Genomic DNA, 19,601 nt, shown 5'->3' with positions numbered 1-19,601 from the left:
CCATAGCATTTTGGTGTCTAATTCTATGTTTACTCTTTTATACCCTCATATTTTTATAAATTTTAATCATATCCCTCAATGAACACTTATTGAATATCTGCATGCCCAAAAGTATGTTATGGGGAATACAATAAAAAGAAGATAATGTCCTCTTCTTAGATTTATGATCCAGCAACAAAGATAACAATAAGAACACATATATATTGATATATATGCAATATATATAATGAAGTAAAAAACTAATACATAAGAGAGCCAAGAGTTTACAAGAGAAAATGCTTGCTCATTTGGGAGTTAAAAACATACTAAGCATCACAAAAGAGGTCAGTCTTGGGCTGGAAAAGGCTGGGGAGACTTCTAAGGAGCCAGTCAGTGGAGCCCAGGTTAGACTCTGAAGAATGAGCCTAGTTTATATATGTGGAAGGTAAACAAACACATGGACCAAGAGAACAGATTAGTGGTTACCAGAGAGGAAGGGGGTTGGGGGATGGGTGAAAGGGGTAAAGGGGCACATATGTATGATGATGGATAAAAATTGGACTATTGGTGGTGGGCACAATGCAATCTGTGCAGAAACTGATAAAATGTAGACCTGAAATTCACAATGTTATAAACTGTTATGACCTCAATAAAATAACAAATAAATAAATAAATTCAAACCTGGCCTAAAAAAAAAAGAATGAGCAGAGTCCAGATGGCAGAAAGGTAAAACAGTGTGCTAGATGGGGGACTGGCATAAGCAAAGTCACAAAGAGGAGGGGCCAGGGCCTGGCCGTAGGATGAGTGGTTAAAGAAGTTTTATGCATTTATGAATAAAGGGGAAGTGTTTGTGAGTAATCTAGGGTGAGGTTATTGAGATCTTTCAAAGTTGGGCAGAATTATTTCATCCAGTAGCTTTTATTTTCCTATTTGTTCTCTTTTCTTTTTTGAAAATAGATTGAATTACAGTAAGTCTCTTATTTTGGGGGTACATTCTTAGCTCACACTGACAGTGCCAGTCCTATGGGATGACTGGTGACAATGGGTTATGAACTTTGGGCAAAAGTTGCATGATGTCATCTTTGAGTTCCTTTAAAAATTCTAGAGTGAAAGTTTTCTGCTCCTTTAACGATTTTTTTCCTGTGGAGTACTAGATCCATAGATGATAATCAGTTTGAGTGAGACAGCATCTTTAATGAGCTAGTAAAGGTAGAAGAATGTGGATGATACATCTAAGAGAGAGCAAAAATAACAGTATGTACTCAAGACGATGCGATATTAACAGTTTCGGGACTAGATTATTTCCAGAAATGTTCCTGCACAACAATGGTAAATTGATTTTTGACAAAGTTGCTCCAGTAGTTCAATGGGAAAAGGATAATCTTTTCAACAAATGGTGCTGGAACAACAGGACAAAAAATGGAAAAAAATGAACCTCGACCGTATACCTCTTAATAGTAATTGAAATTCTGCTCTATTTTTTCATTTCTTTGTTTTTAAAGATTGGCACCTGAGCTAATATCTGTTACTAATCTCTTTTTTTTCCGTCTCCCCAAAGCCTCCCAGTACATAGCTGTATATTCTAGTTGTAGGTCCTTCAGGCTCTGCTATGTGGGACACCGCCTCAGCATGGCCTGATGAGTGGTGCCATGGCTGCGCACAGGATCCCAACTGGCAAAACCCTGGGCCACCAAAGTGGAGTGCGCAAACTTAACTATTTAGCCATGGGGCCTTCCCCTATTTTTTCATCTCTAATATTGTTTATTTTTGTCTTTCTCTCTTCTTTTTTTAATTGCTTGATCTTGATATAGATTTCTCTGTTTTATTGGCTTTTCAAAGAATTGTCTTTGTTTCTGTTGATCTTTTGGGTTTTTTCCCTATTTTATTCATTTATGTTATCTTTATTTTATCCTTTATTTTTTGCATTTGCTCTCTTGTGTTATTTCTTGTGTTGAACCCTTAGCTATTTGGTTTTTAATTTTTTGTCTTTAAAAGATAATTTAAGTCTGTAACTTTTCCTTTAAATACAAATTTAACTGCATTATACAAGTTTGCTATATTCCATTTTCACTGATACTCAGTTCTAAATATTTTCTAACATACATAATATAAGGGAGTGCTTTATTTTTTTAATTAGTTTTTAGTATTTTCGGACTGTGCACAGATGTACTCTGTAAGATAATGATTCTTTAATATTTGCTGAAACTCTGGTCTAATGTGTGGTCAAGTTTTGTTAATATTCCACATGTACTTGAAAATAATGTGTATATATATTCTCTTAATAGCTGGGTATTTGCTTCTTTGCATGTCCATTACCTCAAGTTCATTAATGTTTGAATATTCAACATTCTTATTTTTTTCTGCTTTTACCTATAACTGAGATATCGTGTTACAGTCTTTCACCATGTAGATTTGTCAGAATTCCCCTGCAGTTCTCCAACTTTTGCATTATATATTTTGAGGCTTTCTTGTAGGTTCATACAAGTTCAAAATTGTTTATATCTTTCTTGTAATTATATCTTTTGTCAATGTGTAATGATAACTTTTTATTTATTCCTAATAACTTTATGCTTTAAAGTTTATTTTGCTTGTATTAATATAGCTACACCAGCTTTCCTTTCGTTAGTGTTTGGCTTAATATCTTTTTCTGTTCCCTTATTCCAATGTTGCTTTGTCATTGTGTTTTGGGTATAGTCTTTATAAATGCATACTTTTTTAATCTAATCTGACAGTTCCTATCTTTTAATCAGCAAGTGTTTTTGTAAGATAAATGTTTGTAATTCTGATTACTAATAAGCTTAGGTGTATTTTAGTGTCTTAGTTTGTGCTTCTCTTGGTTCTTTTCCTTTCTAGCAGGCCATGGGATTAATCAAGTTTTTTTTATTCCTCTTTTTCATTTCTTCTAGGTTTGGAGGTTATGTAGTTTATTTCTTTTCCATTAGTGGTTACCCTTAAATTTATAACATGTACACTTGTTTTGCAAAGCCTTAAAATTAATCACTGTCTCTGTGCTTTCTCACTCTTAACACTGTTGACGTTTTGGATCTCATGATTCTCTGTTGTGGGGCCGTCCTGTGCACTGTAGGATGTTTAGCAGCATGCCTGGCCTCTGCCCACCAGATACCAGTAACACCCCTCTGCTCACCAGTTGTGACGACTCAGTCAGCCAGACAGCCCCTGGAGGCAGAAATTCCCAGTTGACAGCCACTGCCTTAAATAATACAAGGACTTCGGCTCGGTGTGATGATCAATATGTCTTTGTTTTTCACAGATTTTAAAACTGAGGAGGAGCTACTGTCTTACATACGTGAAAATTACCAAAAGACTGTGGCCACAGGAGAAATGAGGTTGTACTCAGGTGCTCAGAACATGATCTCGACCATTAAAGCGTTCCTCAAGGCCAGAGGTGCCGAGGAGTTAGAAGTAAGAGAGTCGGATCTTGTTTGTCATAGATGTAGTGCTTGGTTCTTGTTAGGGGCTTTGGTTCACGTGTCTGGGAAATGTCGGTTATGCAGTGTATGATTAAAAAATGATAAGATGAGCAAGGGGTGAGCACAGTTCCAGATCTTGGGAGGTGGACGTGGTGAACTGGAAGGGCAGAAATCAAGGAAACAGCTGGTGGGGGTGGTAATTACCTGTACTTCTCTTCCAAAGAAACCTCGACCTTCGTCCTAGCCGCATGAATTAAGCCGCTGGTTCTTAACTCTGGCTGCACTTTACAGTCACCTAGATCGTTTTTGTAAAATGCTGATGCCTGGCTCCCTCCAGAGCAACTGAAACAGATCTGTCAGGGTTGGGACCGGGGCATCTATATTTGCAAAAACTTCCTAGATGATTCTTCTGCACAGGAATGTTGCAAACCACTGTTTTAGACCATTTTGTCGTTTTTATTTGTGGTTGGTGGCGAAAGCCAGGCTCCTTCTCTAAAGCAGACAGGAGAGTTGTTTAGAGTACTTAGACTTCTCAATCACTACGTTCTGGGGTCTTCCTTTAAAGAAAGTTCAAATCTGCAGACTTGCTGTATCCATGCCCACTTACTCTCAAATACTTTTACCATGTTCTTTTTAAAGATATAAAAAAAGAATATTCATTTCACTATTTTTCATTCAAATGAAAGAAGGGGAAAATTTGTAAGGGAATTTACTTCCCTTCTTAGGCCATTAGTCAGCTGTGAAAGAAAGAATGATAAATAACTTAATATTCTCCTATGTAATAATTTTGTATTTTCAGATGAACTGCTTGAATCAAGTAAAAAATAACCTCTTAAAAACTAGCAAAAGTCTTCGACAGAATCTAGGAAAAAAACTGGATAAAGAAGATAAAGTCAGAGAGTGAGTAAAGACTTTTTTTTTTTTGCCACACTATAAAGCAAAGCTCCAAGATGTGCTTGTATCAGTTTAAAATAGGTTGCTGATTGCTCGAAGAGGCTTTTGTGGCGGGTTCCTTATGCTCTTGTAATGTGCAGTTTGAGTCGCCTGTTGACCTAATAACCATGTCGTCATTTAGAGAAAGCACTGGTTCTTCTCCCTTTTGGTTCTTGCTTCTTATGTAAACAGATCTATGCTTAAGGAAGGAGCTTTCAGTTAAGCAGCACTTAAAGGAGAAATGACCGAGTCTCTTTTTCTCTCCAGGTGCCAGCTTCAGGTGTTTCTTCGTTTGGAGCTGTGCCTGCAGTGCCCTTCAGCACATGAAAGCATAGATGACATGGAGCGGATAGTGGAGGAGGCAAGTATACAGCCCAGTGCCGCTGGGGGTAGCCGTGGATGCTTTCAGCTTCCCTGCAGAGGGCAGGCGGCAATTTTCTAAAATCTCCTTCAGGTGGCAGATTTGCTGCGCATGGTGTGTTTAACTGAGGATTCGGCATACCTGGCAAAGTTTCTGGAGGAAATTTTGCGATTGTAAGTTTGATGCCTACTAATTTAACTTTAAAACTATTTTACCAAGAACTTACATATGTCTTCTTGTCTTAGAATTATGGAATTGTAAGGACTGTTTCTCATGCTGGATGAGGAAGGGAATAAGGAGGGTGGAATGGTGTTCCATATGTTCCATATTTAACCAATCTGTTCCACAGGTATATTGACTCTATCCCAAAGACACTCGGAAATCTTTACAACAGCCTAGGGTTTGCAATTCCTCCGAAGCTGGCTGGTGTCCTTCCTACGGATTTTTTCAGTGATGACTCCATGACACAGGAGAGCAAATCACCCCTTCCTTCTGTGCCTCTTCTGTCAAGTTCTCATAGATCAGTGTCGGGTGGGACTGAATCTGACCAGCTAGAGGACCTTCGTACCAGATCAGCTAAAAAGAGAAGGTAGGAGCTCAAGGAATTAAAGAACTTACTTGCCCTGTTACCATTCTGCCAAGGGGCATGTTTAAACCGTAGTCCAGTTGTCTTTGTCTATAATTGATGGAATTAATAGTTGCCCTTATTTCTAAATCATAGAAGCCAGTTGTTGAAGTTCCTAACAAGGAGCATCTGACACTCTATATTATTCAAGGAATAGACAAGTATGTATTGTGTAGTCCACAGTGCCCTTCCTGACTGCTATGTGGGGCTCCAGGAACTAGGAGCCTTTCATGAGATAAGCTTAGGGTTTCAGCTTATTTTTTAAGTTTTTGTTGATTCTTCTCGTTGTTCATAACTAATTGAATCTATAGTAGTCACTTTAGAAATTCTGAGGTTGATTTGTTTTGCTGTAAATTCAGGCCAACCCCAAGATAACTTTTATTTAAATAATGTTTTATTTTAAACTCTAGTTCCATTCTACTTTAACTGCTTTGTAACCTGAATTGATTGTATGTTGACTGTTCTGTTTCTATTTTCAAAAGGAAAAATGCATTAATAAGACATAAAAGTATTGCAGACGTTTCACAGAATCTTCGACAAATTGAAATTCCCAAAGTGTCCAAGAGAGCTACAAAAAATGTAAGTCATTTCCAGGAGACAAGAAATCACACTACCAGAGTTGTTCCTTTGGCATGAATTGATACAATAAACAACGAAAGGCAGTGTCTCTACTTTTAAGAAATGGACATTGGAGGATACAAAAATAAATGAGGTAGTTTTATGAATGTGTATACCACTGTAATCCAAGAAATAAAGAAATAGAAATTTGTTAAAGATTAACCATTTTCCCCTGAAGTGTGACAGTTAGAGATAATATAAAGAAAAACAGCAAGTAAAAGTCAGGAATAAATAAGTTAATTTAAAATCTTTAATGTAGGGACCAGCCCCATGGCATATGGTTAAGCTCGTGTGCTCCACTTCAGCAGGCCCAGATCCTGGGCACAGACCTACACACTGCTCATCAAGCCATGCTGTGGCGGTGTCCCACATAAAATAGAGGAGGAGTGGCACAGATGTTAGCTCAGCGACAATCTTCCTCACCGAAAAGAAGAAGATTGGTAACAGATGTTAGCTCAAGGCCAATTGCCTCTCCAAAAAAAAAAAATAATTAAAAAAAAAATTAAAAATCTTTAATGTAGATAAGAAAACTTATAAAATAATAACTAACATAAGCAAAGAGACTTTGAAAAATAATGTACAATCATAATAGGACTTTGCGTACTGGAAAGTACTCTTCAGTACATATGGTTTACTTATGTAACAAATTTTTAAAAAAAAGGACTCTCAGGAAGCAAGAAGCAAGGTAGCGGTTGTTTTTCTATGGCAGTAGATGGAAAGACGAGGTTTTTATTGGTTGCAAAACAAAAAAGAAACTCAACTGGAGTCTATTCACTAAGTAGAATTAATGTTTTGCTAAGAAAGAAATGAAAAAAATGCTTTGAAACTTTTGAACTGCATGAATTATCTGAGAAGAGTTAAAATTCTTTGAGAACTAGCTTTGGAAACAATCATTACAATAGCGGTTCACTCTTGGTTTCTGGAGATTTATGGCTGTCTTTTGGAATTGGAGGTGGGATTTCTTTTTTTTTTCCTGAGGAAGATTAGCCCTGAGCTAACATCTGTACCAGTCTTCCTCCACTTTATATGTGGGTCGCCGCCACAGAATGGCTGATGAGTGGTGTAGGTCTGCACCCAGGATCCAAACCCATGAACGCGGGCTACCAAAGCAGAGTGTGCCAAACCTAACCACTACACCACGGGGCTAGCCCTGGGATTTCTTTTAAAGAGTTAGTGTTGCTCATTATCGTAGTATACATTAGTAAGTATAAGTGCAGAAGATGCAGATCTTATGTATCTTGGACTCCTGATTGGAGACTGAAATCTAAAAGGTGTCAGACCTCCTCTCACTGGATTTTACAGTGATTTGCAGTCCTTTCCAGCACTCCTTTTTGAAACCTTTGTTTTAGATTGGCCAAGAAAGTTTCATTCTATGAGACCAGTTTCACTGAGATCAGGGTTTGATTTTGGTTAATGAAGAACATCATTTGTTGAGCCGGCCCTGACGGCCTAGTGGTTAAAGTCCCACATGCTCTGCTTTGGCGGCCCAGGTTTGCTTCCCAGTCACGGAACCACCACCCGTCTGTCAGTTGCTGTGCTGCGGTGGTGGCTCACCCAGAGGAACTAGAAGGACTTACAACCAGGATATACAACCAAGCACTGGGGCTTTGGGGAGAGAGGGAAAAAAAGGAAGATTGGCAACAGATGTTAGCTCAGGGCAAAATCTTTTGCTTCATAAAAAAACTCAAACATCTGCCCCATGTGATACTTCATTCTTCAGTTATTACAGTGGCATAACTGAAAAAACAGTTGCATTGTTTGAGAGGTATCTGAACTTTAGACTCTTGAATTCTCTACTATAATAACAAGTAAATAGCAGTTTAATACAGAGAAGTTCCTCAGAGTATAGCCATCCTCTAATTAATTTATATGGGTTTTTATTTTTTACTTATAAAAGATACACATAATCATCATTAAAAAGTTGAAATCATATAAAGTTAAAAGTTAGAATGGTTCTTTTCTATCTGTTCTTCAGAAGTAATCTCTGATGACAGTTTGCTGTTTGTATTCCCAGGCCCTTTTCTGTCCACACTTCTGTTATACACACACATGTCCATAAACATTACAAATGGCTAACCTTCTATACTTATTATTCTGCAGTTTCTTCTACTTTTTCCCCACCATGGACCTCTTTCTGTGTTAGTATATATAGGTCTTTCCTTCCTTCTCTATTCTTATAGGTCTTTCTAATTCTTTTATACCTGCCTTGGATGGATGTATCGTAATTTATGTTTCACTCTTTATGGGTATTTAGGGTGTTTCTTATTTTGTATTTTTACAATACAGCCTTTAGTGTCCTTGGAACATATCTATTTTTGTGCATTTTAACAACTGTTTCTGTTGTGGATTTCTACACGTGGAACTGTAGGAGTCAAAGGGTTTCATGTGGAATTTTTATTCTTATATTTTAATACATTTATTTTTTTGTTTTTTAAGGAAGATTGGCCCTGAGCTAACATCTGCCACCAATACTCTTCTTTTTTGCTGGGGAAGATTGGTCCTGAGCCAACATCTGTGACCATCTTCCTCTATTTTATATGTGAGACACCTGCCACAGCATGGCTTGATAAGCAGTGCATAGGTCCACACCTGAGATCTGAACTGGTGAACTCCTGGCCGCTGAAGTGGAGCTCATAAACTTAGCCGCTGTACCACTGGGTACAATTAAAAAATTGTTATATTTTAAGTGAATGCTTATTTAAATTTTCTTGTTGGATTTTCTCTTCTTTCAGGAGAATTCTCACCCTACCCTTCAGCAGCCTCCACTCCCAGGGAAAGATACAGTACAAGGTACACTTTCTTTTCTCGGTGTACCCTGTGTTTATTGATTAGAATGACAAATTTGTTTTGATTGCATGTACTTAGGCAGCTGCGTTTAGTTATAAGTTAGAGTTTTGTATAGTTGTTGGTTAATGAAATATATCCAAATACTGTGTGCTAAGGGAATAAGATGTTCACATGGTCTCAAAATACTGCATTCTGCAAAATAACTGGCATGAAATCCTCTTTTAAAATGCCATTATGATGAAAGCCAAAAAACAAAAAGGTCAGTGAAACTGGTTTAGATGAAAGGAGTTTTAGTGCAACAGCTAAATGCACTACATGATCCCTACTTGGATCTTAAATTTAGAAAGGGAAAAAAAAGCTATAAAGGATATTGTTGAGACAATGAGAGAAGTTCAAAGGTGGATTAGATAGTAGGCCCTGGTTCTTAGGAGACACATGCTGAAGAGTTGTGACGTCTGCAAGTTACTCTGTGGTGTTCAGGGGTGGAAAATTGTACAAATACAGAGAGAAGTGGAGGGAAAAAACAAATATTGACAAGTGGTGAATTTTAGTGACAACTCTATGTTTGTTCTTTGAAATTTTCTGTGGATATCAAACTTTTCAAAAACTTGGGAAGAAGAGAAAGTAACAAGTCAAATTTGGCTATGGGGTCATAAATCAGTTTCACAGAGAGCCTAACGCAGGTAACAGGGACTCATAATGGAGACAGAGAAACTTTTGAAACTTTGCTGTGTGTTATCAGTGTCCTTAACATTAATATTTATGTTGTTGATACATAAACATAAGGGCTCCTCCCAGTTGGTCGATCCCGGTTTATTTGGTTTTTATTTAAATAACTTGCTCTTAGAACAATTTACCCTTGGTGAATTTTTGAGGGGCCTCTCCACTAGGCCATCTTGCTTAAGATTACCATGCCTTCCTGCCAGCTTTGACAAGTATTTCTTGACTCTTCAGCTGTTTTCCTAACTTTGAGTCTAGATGGTCACAACTCTCATGCTCTGGAGTTAGGAAGAAAATGTAAAATAAGCCAGCAAATTAGTAAAATGCTTATGAGAAGAAGAGTGAAATCTGTGAACTTGAGAAAAACAGTTTCTCTACTTGAGGCTGAGCTGAATACAAAGCAGCAGAGAGAGAGGCCCAGAGTGAGGAAATCATCCTAACACTGGGATACAGTGAAAGGACCAAGACCACATTAGCCAACCTCTCTCTTAAGGGTTATGTCCCTTTTACAATGAGTGAAGCTTTTCATTTAAGTGATGTGGGCTTTCCTTACTCCTGAAAAGCTGGATTTAAGTTGAATTTGTAAGAGCAAATAGTTTTAATGTACCATGTGAATATAATATTTAAGGAAATCCTATTAGTAAATGTGAATGTAGCAAACAGTCTGTAGGGTAGTTTCCTTAAATAGCTTCTCTGTTTTGGATTTCTTTCTCTTCCCAGATAAGGCATTTATTAGCAATAATATTTGGCTTTTTTTTTTTTAATGCTTTCAGAAGTGACCAAAGTTCGAAGAAATCTCTTCAACCGGGAAATGATTTCTCCTTCAAAGAGATCCGTAAAGCAGGGGTTGCCTAGAAGCCATTCTGTGTCAGCTGTGGAAGGTCTGGAGGACAACTTCAAGAGGACCAAAGGTACTACATCTTAGGGTAACCAAGAGAAGGAGGTTCTTGGACCCAAACCAGTCCCCACACTCTTGTTGCAGAAGCTCATTCATCTTACCTGTTTTCCTCTCCTCTGTGGTTATCATCAGTTAATTTTCCCCTTGGAGTCTCTCTCCTTCCAAGCTTGGATGAAGAATTCATCCTGGTCTCTCTCAATCCTCCCATCCTAGTTGCCCCTATAGACAAGCATCTATTTTATAAAAACAGTTAAAAAGAAATGAAGGGTAGTAACCAGTTGTTTTATAGTCTTTTGGGTTTTTGTTTTGCTTTTTTGTTCTTTTTTAATAATCGAGATATAATTAATGTACCATACAATCAACTCTTTTAAAGTATGCAGTTCAGTGGTTTTTAGTACATTAATAAAGTTGTGCAACCATCACCACTAATTCCAGAACATTTTCTTCACTCCAGAAAGAAACCCCATACCCTTTAGCAGTCACGCCCCATTTCCACAACCCTCTTAGCTGTAGGCAACCAGCTGTCTACTTTCTGTTTCTATAGAGTTTCCTGTTATGGATATTTCTTTTAAGTGGAACCATACCATATGTGGTCCTTGTAAGTGGCTTTTTTACTTGGCATGTTTTCAAGGTTTGTACACGGTATAGCATGTCTCAGTGCTTCATTTCTTTTTGTTGCCAATAATATACCATTGTATGGATAAACTACATTTTATTAATCCATCAGTTGGTGGACTGACATTCGAGGTGTTTCTACTTTTTGACTATTATGAATAATGCTGCTATAAACATTCATATACAATATTTTGTATAGACATGTTTTTAATTCTCAAGCATATGCCTAGAGATGAAATTGCTGAGTCATATGATAACTGTGTTTACTTTTTGAGGAATCACCAAACTGTTTTCCCAAATGGCTATACCATTTTACATTCCCACTAGCAATGTATGAGAGTTCCAGTTTCTCCACATATCCTCGTCACCATCTTTTGTCCCTGTTTTTGATTTTACCCATCCTAGTGGGTGTGAAGTGGTATCTCATTGTGGTTGAGTTGCTTTTCCTTGATGACTAATGTTGTTGAGCATCTTTTCATGTGCTCCCATATATATATCTTTTTTGGAGAAATGTTTATTCAAATATTTTCCCATTTCTTTATTGGGTTATTTGTCTTTTTCCCATTGAGTTGTAAGAGTTCTTTATATATTGTAGATACTAGTCACTTATCAGATATATGGTTTGCAATATTTTATCCCAATCTTGGGTAATTTTGATGAAGTCTCTAATCTATTTTTGTTGTTGCTTGTGCTTTTGGTGTCATATCTAAAAAACCATTACTGAATCCGGGTTTTATAGTTTAAGCTTGTACATTTAGGTCTTTGGTATATTTTGAGTTAATTTTTGTATGTTATTTTGTGTGAAACAGAAGTCCAATATCATTCTTTTGTATGTGGCTGTCCAGTTGTCCCAGCCCTATTTGTTGTAAAAGACTATTTTTTCCTCATTGAATTCTCTTGGCATCCTGGTCACAAATCAGTTGACCATATATGTTAGAGTGTTAATTCTTTTTTAAATCTTAGGTAGAATTCAACAGTGAAGCCATCTAGTCCTGGGTATTTCTTTGTGGGAAGATTTTTGGTAACTGATTCCATCTTTTTACTTGTTATAGCTTTATTCAGATGTTCTGTTTCTTATTCAGTCTGTTTTCAGCAATTTGTGTCTTTCTAGGAATTTGTCCATTTTATCTAGGTTATCTAATTTGCTGTTACAGAGTTGGTCACAGTATTTCCTTATAGTCCTTTTTATTTCTGTAAGGTTCGTAGCTATATTCCCTCTTTTATAGTAATTTGAGTGTTCCCTCTCTTTCTTGGTCAGTCTAGCTAAAGGTTTGTCAATTTAATGATCTTTTCAGAGAACCAGCTTTTGGTTTCATTGACTTTTCTATTGTGTTTCTATTCTTGATTTCATTTATTTTCTATATAGTTTTTAGTATTTCCTTCCCTCGACTTGCTTTGATGTTAGTTTGATCTTTTTCAGTTTTTTAAGGTTAAGGTTATGTTACTGATTTGGGATCTTCTTTTTTAATACAGGCATTCATAGGTACAAATTCCCCTCTAAGCATTGTTTTAGCTATATCCTGTAAGTTTTGGTATGTTGTGTTTTCATTTGCATCATCTCAAAATATTTTCTAATTTCCCTTGTGATTTCTTCTCTGACCCATTGGTTATTTAGGAATGTGTTAATTTCCACATAGTTGTGAGTTTCCCAGATTTCCTTCTGTTTTTAATTTCATTTCATTGTGGTTGTAAAACACACTTTGTATGATTTCAGTCTTTTTAAATTTACTGAGACTTGTTTTATGGCCTAACATTTGGCCTATCCTGGAGAATGTTCTTTATGTTCTTGAGAAGAATGTGCATTCTGCTCTTGTTGCATGGAGTGTCCTATAGATGTCTGTTAGGTCTTGTTGGTTTATGGTGTTGTTCAAGTCTTCTGTTTCCTTGCTGATCTTCTGTTCAATTGTTCTATCCATTATTCAAAGTAGAGTATTAAAGCCTCCAACTATTATTGTTGATTTATCTATTTTTCCCTTCAGTTCTGTCAGTTTTTTACTTGATACATTTTGGGGCTCTGCTGTTAGATTTATGTGTGTTTATAATTGTTGTATCTACTTGATGGATTGAACTTTTTATTAATATATAATGTACTTTGATTTTTTAACTTTGTTTGACAAAGTCTATTTTGTCTGACAATAATATAACCATGCTGGTTCTCTTTTGCGTAAAATATCTTTCTTCTATCCTTTTACTTTCAACCTATTTGTATCTTTGTATCTAAAGTGAGTCTTGTAGACAGCATATAATTGGATCATATTTTTTTTAATCCATTCTGCCAATCTCTGCTTTTTAATTGGAGCACTTGATGCATTTACATTTAATGTAATTACTAAGGGAGGACTTCTGCCATTTTCTGTTTGTTTTCTGTATATCATATGTCTTTTTTGTTCTTCTATTTCTCCATTACTACCTTTCTTGAATTTAGCTGATTTTTTTCTAGTGCATCTTTTTGATTCCCTTTGTCTTTCCTTTTCTATGTATTTTCTAGTTATTTTCTTAGTAGTTACTTTGGAGATTACGATTAACATCTTAAACTTAAAACCTATTGAGTAATACCACCTTAGTTTCAATAGTATGCAAACATTCTGCTCTTCTATATTCCCATCCCTGCTTCTTGTATTGTTATTGTCATGGATTACATATTTATAAATGGTGCCCATTAACATAGATTTATAATTATTGTTTTATACATTTGCCTTTTAAATCATACGGGAAAAACAGAGGAGTTGCAAACCAAAAGTACCATGATACTGGCTCTTGTGTTGACCTGTGTAGTTACCTTACCAGTGTCCTTTATTTCCCCTTGTGGCGTCAGGTTATTGTCTAGTGTCCTTTCATTTCAGCCTGAAGCACTCCCTTTAGCATTTCCTATAAGGCAGATCTACTGACAATGAAAGCCTTCAACTTTTGTTGATCAGGAAATGTCTTAATTTCTACTTTATTCTTGAAGAATAGTTTTTGCCAGATGTAGAATTCTTGGTTGATGGCCTTTTTTTCTCTCAGTACTTTACTTAGGTCCTCTCACTGCCCTCTGGCCTCCGACGTTTCTGATGAGGAATCAGCTGTTCGTCTTACTGAGCTGCTTGTCTGTAGCTGCTTTTGAGATTCTTGGGCTCTGGGTTTTGACAATTTGACTATAGTCTATCTGGGTCTCTGAGTTTATCCTGCTTAGAGTTCACTGAGCTTCTTGGACATGTAGATTCTTGTCTTTCATCATATTTAGGAAGTTTTCAATCATTGCTTCAAATTATTTTCTGCCCCTTTCTCTCTCTTTTCTCCTTCTAGGACTCTCAGCATGTGTATGTTATTATGCTTGATGGTGTCCCAGGGGTCCCTCAGGCTTTGTTCATTTTTCTTAATTCTGTTTTTTTCTGCTCAGACTGGATAATTTCAGTTGCCTTATCTTCAAGTTTACTGATTCTTCTGCCTGCTCAAACCTGAAGTTGAACCCCTCCAGTGAATTTTTCATTTCAGTTATTTTTCAGTACTTTTCAGCTCTGGAATTTCTGTTTGGTTCCTTTTTATAATTTCTATCACTTTATTGATATTCTCGTTTTGTTCATACGCTGGTTTGCTGACTTTCTTTAGTTCTTTGTCCATGGTTTACTTGAGCTCATTGAGCACATTTAGAAAATTTGATTTAACATCTTTGACGAGTGTCTCCGGTGTCTGGGCTTTCTCACAGATGGTTTCTGTCAGATTCTTTTTTTCCTGGGAATGGGCTGTACTTTCCTGTTTCTTTATATACTTTGTAATTCTTTGTTGAGAATTAGATATTCTGAATATTACCATTTGGTAACTCTGGAAATCAGGTTCTCCCACTCCTGACATATTTCAGATAGCTAATTTAAAGTCTTGGTCTAATAAATCCCACATCTGGATTCCTCAGGGTGGTTTCTATGAACTGATTTTTTTTTTCCTGTGTATGGGCCATACTTTCTTGTATTTTGCATGTCTCATATTTTTTGTTGACAACTGGACATTTTAAATAATATAATGAGGCAACTCTGCAATCAGTCCACCCATCCTCCCTGCCAGGGTTTGTTGGTGGTGTTATTGCTTTTATTTGTTTAGTTACTTTCCTGAACGAATTCTTTAAAGTTTGTCTTCTGTCATCGTAGCTACTGAAGTCTCTGCTCATTTGGCTTAGTGGTCAGCTGATGGTTGGACAGAGGTTTCCTTAAGTGCCCGGGACCAGCACGTCTCCCAGCCTTTGCTGAGGGCCCTGTTTGTGCCTTGGCTCATGCCTTCACTACTCAGCCAGGCAGGAGCCCCAAGATCAGCCAAAGATGTCAGTTTAGGGCCTTTTCGGGTCTTTCCTGGCACGCACACAGCCCTACAGCACATGGACTTTTAAGTTACCAGGAATGCATGAGTTTGCAGAGTCCCCTTTGGACATCTCATTCCCCGGTTTTCCCATTTAAACTTTTGGTCAACTGTTGTTTGCCACGAGTGTCGTCACTCCCTCAGGCAGCTGTGATGTTTGTAATTGCTGCTGGTTGTTTTCAGTATATGCTCCCTGGGGAAAAGTTGTTTGCACTGGGTGAGTGCCAAGTCAGGTCAAATAGAGACGAGCCTTTCGAGTGGGATTTTCCAGGGAACTGCCAGACAGGTCAGATAATGACAGTTTCTGGGAATGGGGCTTTGGGGGGCGTCAGTCCTGTTCTGCCCCCTCCAGAGGCTCCTGGGCTGTTGGTTTTCACCACAATTGCAGGCTGTTGGTTCTCAAGGCTGCAATGAGGCTAGAGAGCAGGGTTTGGGACTGGGACAAGTTACAGTTCTACAAAGCTCACTATTCTTACTGAAATTCAGCCATTTTTGTTGAATAAATATTCCCTGGATTGTTGCAAACTGGTTAATTTCCAGAGTTCTGAAAAAGTTGATTTTGACCATTTTAATTGGTGTTCTCATTCCTTTTATGGGGAGAGTTTTTTCAGGGGTCCTTATTCCACATTCCTCCTGACATCACTCCTCTTTCTAGTCAATTTTAACTTCCTTAAAACCAGTCCTCCATGAGTAGCTTGACTACCTGTTCTAGGGAGAAAATTTATGCTGGCTAGATTTACCTTAGTATTAAATATCTTAACATTTGCATGACATAACAGCATTTTCGTATACTTTATTTCATTTAATCTTAAATACATGAACCACCAACTAGGTGGACAGACATGTTAGCCCTAATAAGCAGGCACTTTTCATTTTTTCAGGATTGCGTATTTGATAATAGTTTTATAACATTTTACATTGGCTTGTTTATTATTTAATCTCTAATAGTTCTGATAAACTATTGTATCATGTTAAATTGAGTCCTATGGTTAGACCCTAGTCCAAAGACCATTGAGATCTACTTCAGCTAAGCAGTGTGCAATGGACGAGTTCGACCTGCTCCCTCTGTCTTGCAGCTGCTTCTTGATAAGGTTAAGTGACATTTATGCTGTTTATTTTTAGGTTATCACAAACTGCTGACTAAGAGTGTGGCTGAGACTCCAATCCATAAGCAAATCTCCAGAAGGCTGCTTCATAGACAAATCAAGGGCAGGTGAGTGACATCCTTGTCCAGCTTCTTCATACCCCACACAGCTCTCCAAATGATCTTGAGGGCCACTGTTTACCTTCTCATGACCTTCGTGACTCAAGTCTTAACTGTGTTACTTGTAGCCAAAGAGCAGTCTATACGCTCGGTGGGCTAGAGGACCATAAGAATGTGCTCTTGTGTCTGGCCTTTTTGACCTGGCATAATTGTTTTGAGAGTTATCCATTTTGTTGCATGTATCAATAGTTCATCTCTTTTTATTGCTGAGTAGTATTCTATTGAATGGTAGTCCACAATTTTTAAATATCTTCTTGTGTTGACGTGGGGAAAGAGGGAGGCAAGCTGGAAGTCTAGGGTCCCATCTTGGCCTGTGCTGACAGGGGCATGAGGGGCTGGTTTTCATGGCAATTGGTTGGACTAGGGTAGCATTTATCTTGCTTAGCTGCCCCTTTCCAGGTTCTTTGGCAAGACAGAGCTGGCTTTCCTTAGGGAAGTTCTTGTTTGCACCTCTTGTGTGTTCGGGTTGTCAGCTTCTCCAGCACCCAATCTGGGACCTATGAAGCAAAAAGGAGTCAGCAGGACCTCCCTGCCCTGTCTCCCCTCAGGTCCTGAGGTCCCCAGCCATCTGCCTCTTCTTTCCACCTCTGAGAGTCATCTTACATTTGCTTTATATATGATGTCAGGGTTTTTAGCTGTACTGAACAGGCAGAATAGGGAGAAGTGCATCTACTCCATCTTGTCAAGGCTCCATCTTGACATTATTTGTGCACAGATTTTACACACCTTGTGCAAGTTTGTCTACAGGATAAATTGCAAGAAGTAAAATTTGTGGGTCAGAAAGTATGTGCGTTTTAAAATAATTTTGATGTAAAACTGCTTTCCAAAAAATATCTTCTACCCATTTCACTCTTGACAATAATGTATGAGAGTGCTTGCCAACACTGGTGTTACCAAACCTTGTGGGCTTTGTTACCTTGTGAGGTGAGAAGCTGTATCTCTTTAATGTGCATTAATTATGAGTGATATTGAATAATCTTTGTGCTTGTTGTTCCTCAAGATCCTCTGATCCTGGTCCTGATATTGACGTTGTTGAAGAGTCCCCAGAAAAAGAAGGTGGTATTACCTACATTTCTTTTGTTTTATTTTGGGGGGTGGGGGAGGTGTTTTATCTACTTTCTGTGAAAACCTTTGTGTACTTATATCGTCGCTCAGCGTATCCTAAGATATTTTACAGACATTGTGACAGCTCTGAGCCCACAGAATACATCAGTAAACATTAATTGGTGAAACGTCTTTTGCATAGAATGTACTGAGAGAGTTTCTGGAGAAGAAATATTTTTGCACAATAGAAATGGAATTCAGAGTGCGGGCTAACCTGCTATGTAATGCAAAGTGCTGTGAGTTGTTTTTAAAGTGTATATATGACGAAGGAGGGGTTTCCAAAAACTAACTTCTTTTAATCAAGTAATTTACACTTATCGTAGAAATCTCAGAAAATATAGAGAACCCAAAATTATAATAATCACTTAGTAATTTCACAACTCAGAAATATTCTGTTAACATTTTAGCTCTAATTGTATTCTTACAGGTGTTATTTTTATACAAATATATGTAATATACACATGAAAACTACAATTTTTAAATTTTCAAAATTTTTTGCAAAAGTCACACTATACTTTACAAACCTGTTTTTACCCCACATCATACTTAAAAGTGGCAGTTCATGAGACTTCTGGAGGTGACAGCCTAGTGGGTCAGTGTTTTTTTGTACCTTGTTGGGGCTGTATATCATATCCCTCTTATCTTTGTTACAACGCTTCAGAAGTCTCAAAGCCAATAGCTTATCAACTTTCCATCTTGTATGTGGTATTATATAAATTTTACTCATTTCATACATGGGAAAATGTCAAGTTTGCATTTCTCTCTTATTGTGGTTGTGATTCTGGTTTTGTAGAAATAAGTTTGAGACGAAGTCCTCGAATCAAGCAGTTGTCATTGAGCAGGACAAATTCTGGTTCCTTCTATTCTGTGTCTCAGCCAGAGTCCCGAAGTGTGCAAAGAGTTCACTCCTTCCAGCAAGACAAGTTAGGTAATGTGCTTGCCCACTTGTCTTCAGAAGTCCGTGCCAACTTGGTAGGAAGTATTTTTGGGAAAAGAAATATGAAATTTGACATATTCTTTCTTGGCATTGGAGAAGTAGAATAAATATGTATATTTGAGGTTCCGGGTACTGACCAGATGAGCAGTCCATGGCCTTCATTATCAGAGTCATCCCTTTGGATTCCTACAACTGGTCATCCAAACTATCCTTGTAGGTAGTCATTCCTTCCAGGGGAAATTACCTGTAATTCCCACTGTATGTTCAGATCCTACACACAGCTGTCCCAGGTGATATCTGTATGTTCTTCATTCTTTTATCCATCATTAGCTTGGATCATCAGATATTACAAATTAAATTATTTTAGTCACCTACATTGCCTAACATAGGGGCTGGGTTAAATATGCAGTCTCATTAAAATTTAAGATGGCAGCAGTCACTGCAGTTGCTGATGTAATTAGGTGGGATCTTCCCTCTAGTTGGTTTCAAAAATTATTGTCTTCTTTCTTGTATGGACTGGCTGTTTTATTAGTTTGGGGAGGGCAGGAGTTGAATTAAATGTTGTCACTGTTTTTGACTTGCAGACCAAAGAGAAAATTCTCCAATCCAAAGTATTCGGTCTCCCAAGAGCCTTCTTTTCGGGGCATTGTCTGAGGTGATCAGTCCCTCAGAGAAGGGTTCAGCTCAAATTAAAAGGCCTTCAAGAAACACGCTGGGTTCTGAGATACCTACAGCTTATCAGGTATAAAATTTCTATAATGTTAAAATAGTATAGTCTTGGGGAACTTAGAGACATGACCAAGGAAACCCACTGAGCCCATTAAGGAAGAGAAAGCAGGTGATCTATAGATAATAAAAGAGATCTGGGGCGGTTTGAGCTGAGCCAGATGAATACGTACTGGGTATATGAGGACTTGAGGCAGCAGTTTGGCTGAGGCCAAGGTGTGAGGAGGAGATGGAAATGATCACATCTACTCTTGGCTTCGTCCACTGTTTGTATCAT

The 19,601-nt window shown here is 37.6% G+C and overlaps 1 protein-coding gene across 1 annotated transcript in view; it reads left to right on the top strand.

Moving 5' to 3' along the window:
* Positions 1–19,601, top strand: part of TICRR (TOPBP1 interacting checkpoint and replication regulator) — a 37,162-nt gene that overhangs the window by 11,867 nt on the left and 5,694 nt on the right. The window contains exons 8-19 of the mRNA XM_070495318.1: positions 3,251–3,402; positions 4,210–4,310; positions 4,611–4,704; positions 4,798–4,877; positions 5,054–5,293; positions 5,812–5,908; positions 8,680–8,737; positions 10,228–10,365; positions 16,416–16,506; positions 17,558–17,613; positions 18,455–18,589; positions 19,183–19,340. Of these exons, the coding sequence (XP_070351419.1) occupies positions 3,251–3,402; positions 4,210–4,310; positions 4,611–4,704; positions 4,798–4,877; positions 5,054–5,293; positions 5,812–5,908; positions 8,680–8,737; positions 10,228–10,365; positions 16,416–16,506; positions 17,558–17,613; positions 18,455–18,589; positions 19,183–19,340 (1,400 nt within the window). The remainder of the gene's footprint in view (positions 1–3,250; positions 3,403–4,209; positions 4,311–4,610; positions 4,705–4,797; positions 4,878–5,053; positions 5,294–5,811; positions 5,909–8,679; positions 8,738–10,227; positions 10,366–16,415; positions 16,507–17,557; positions 17,614–18,454; positions 18,590–19,182; positions 19,341–19,601) is intronic.

The sequence above is a fragment of the Equus asinus genome, chromosome 2 (genome assembly GCF_041296235.1).
Source record: "Equus asinus isolate D_3611 breed Donkey chromosome 2, EquAss-T2T_v2, whole genome shotgun sequence".
Lineage (NCBI taxonomy): Eukaryota > Metazoa > Chordata > Mammalia > Perissodactyla > Equidae > Equus > Equus asinus.
Note: the sequence above shows the minus strand (reverse complement) of the source record. Positions and strands in the feature narration are given on the sequence as shown.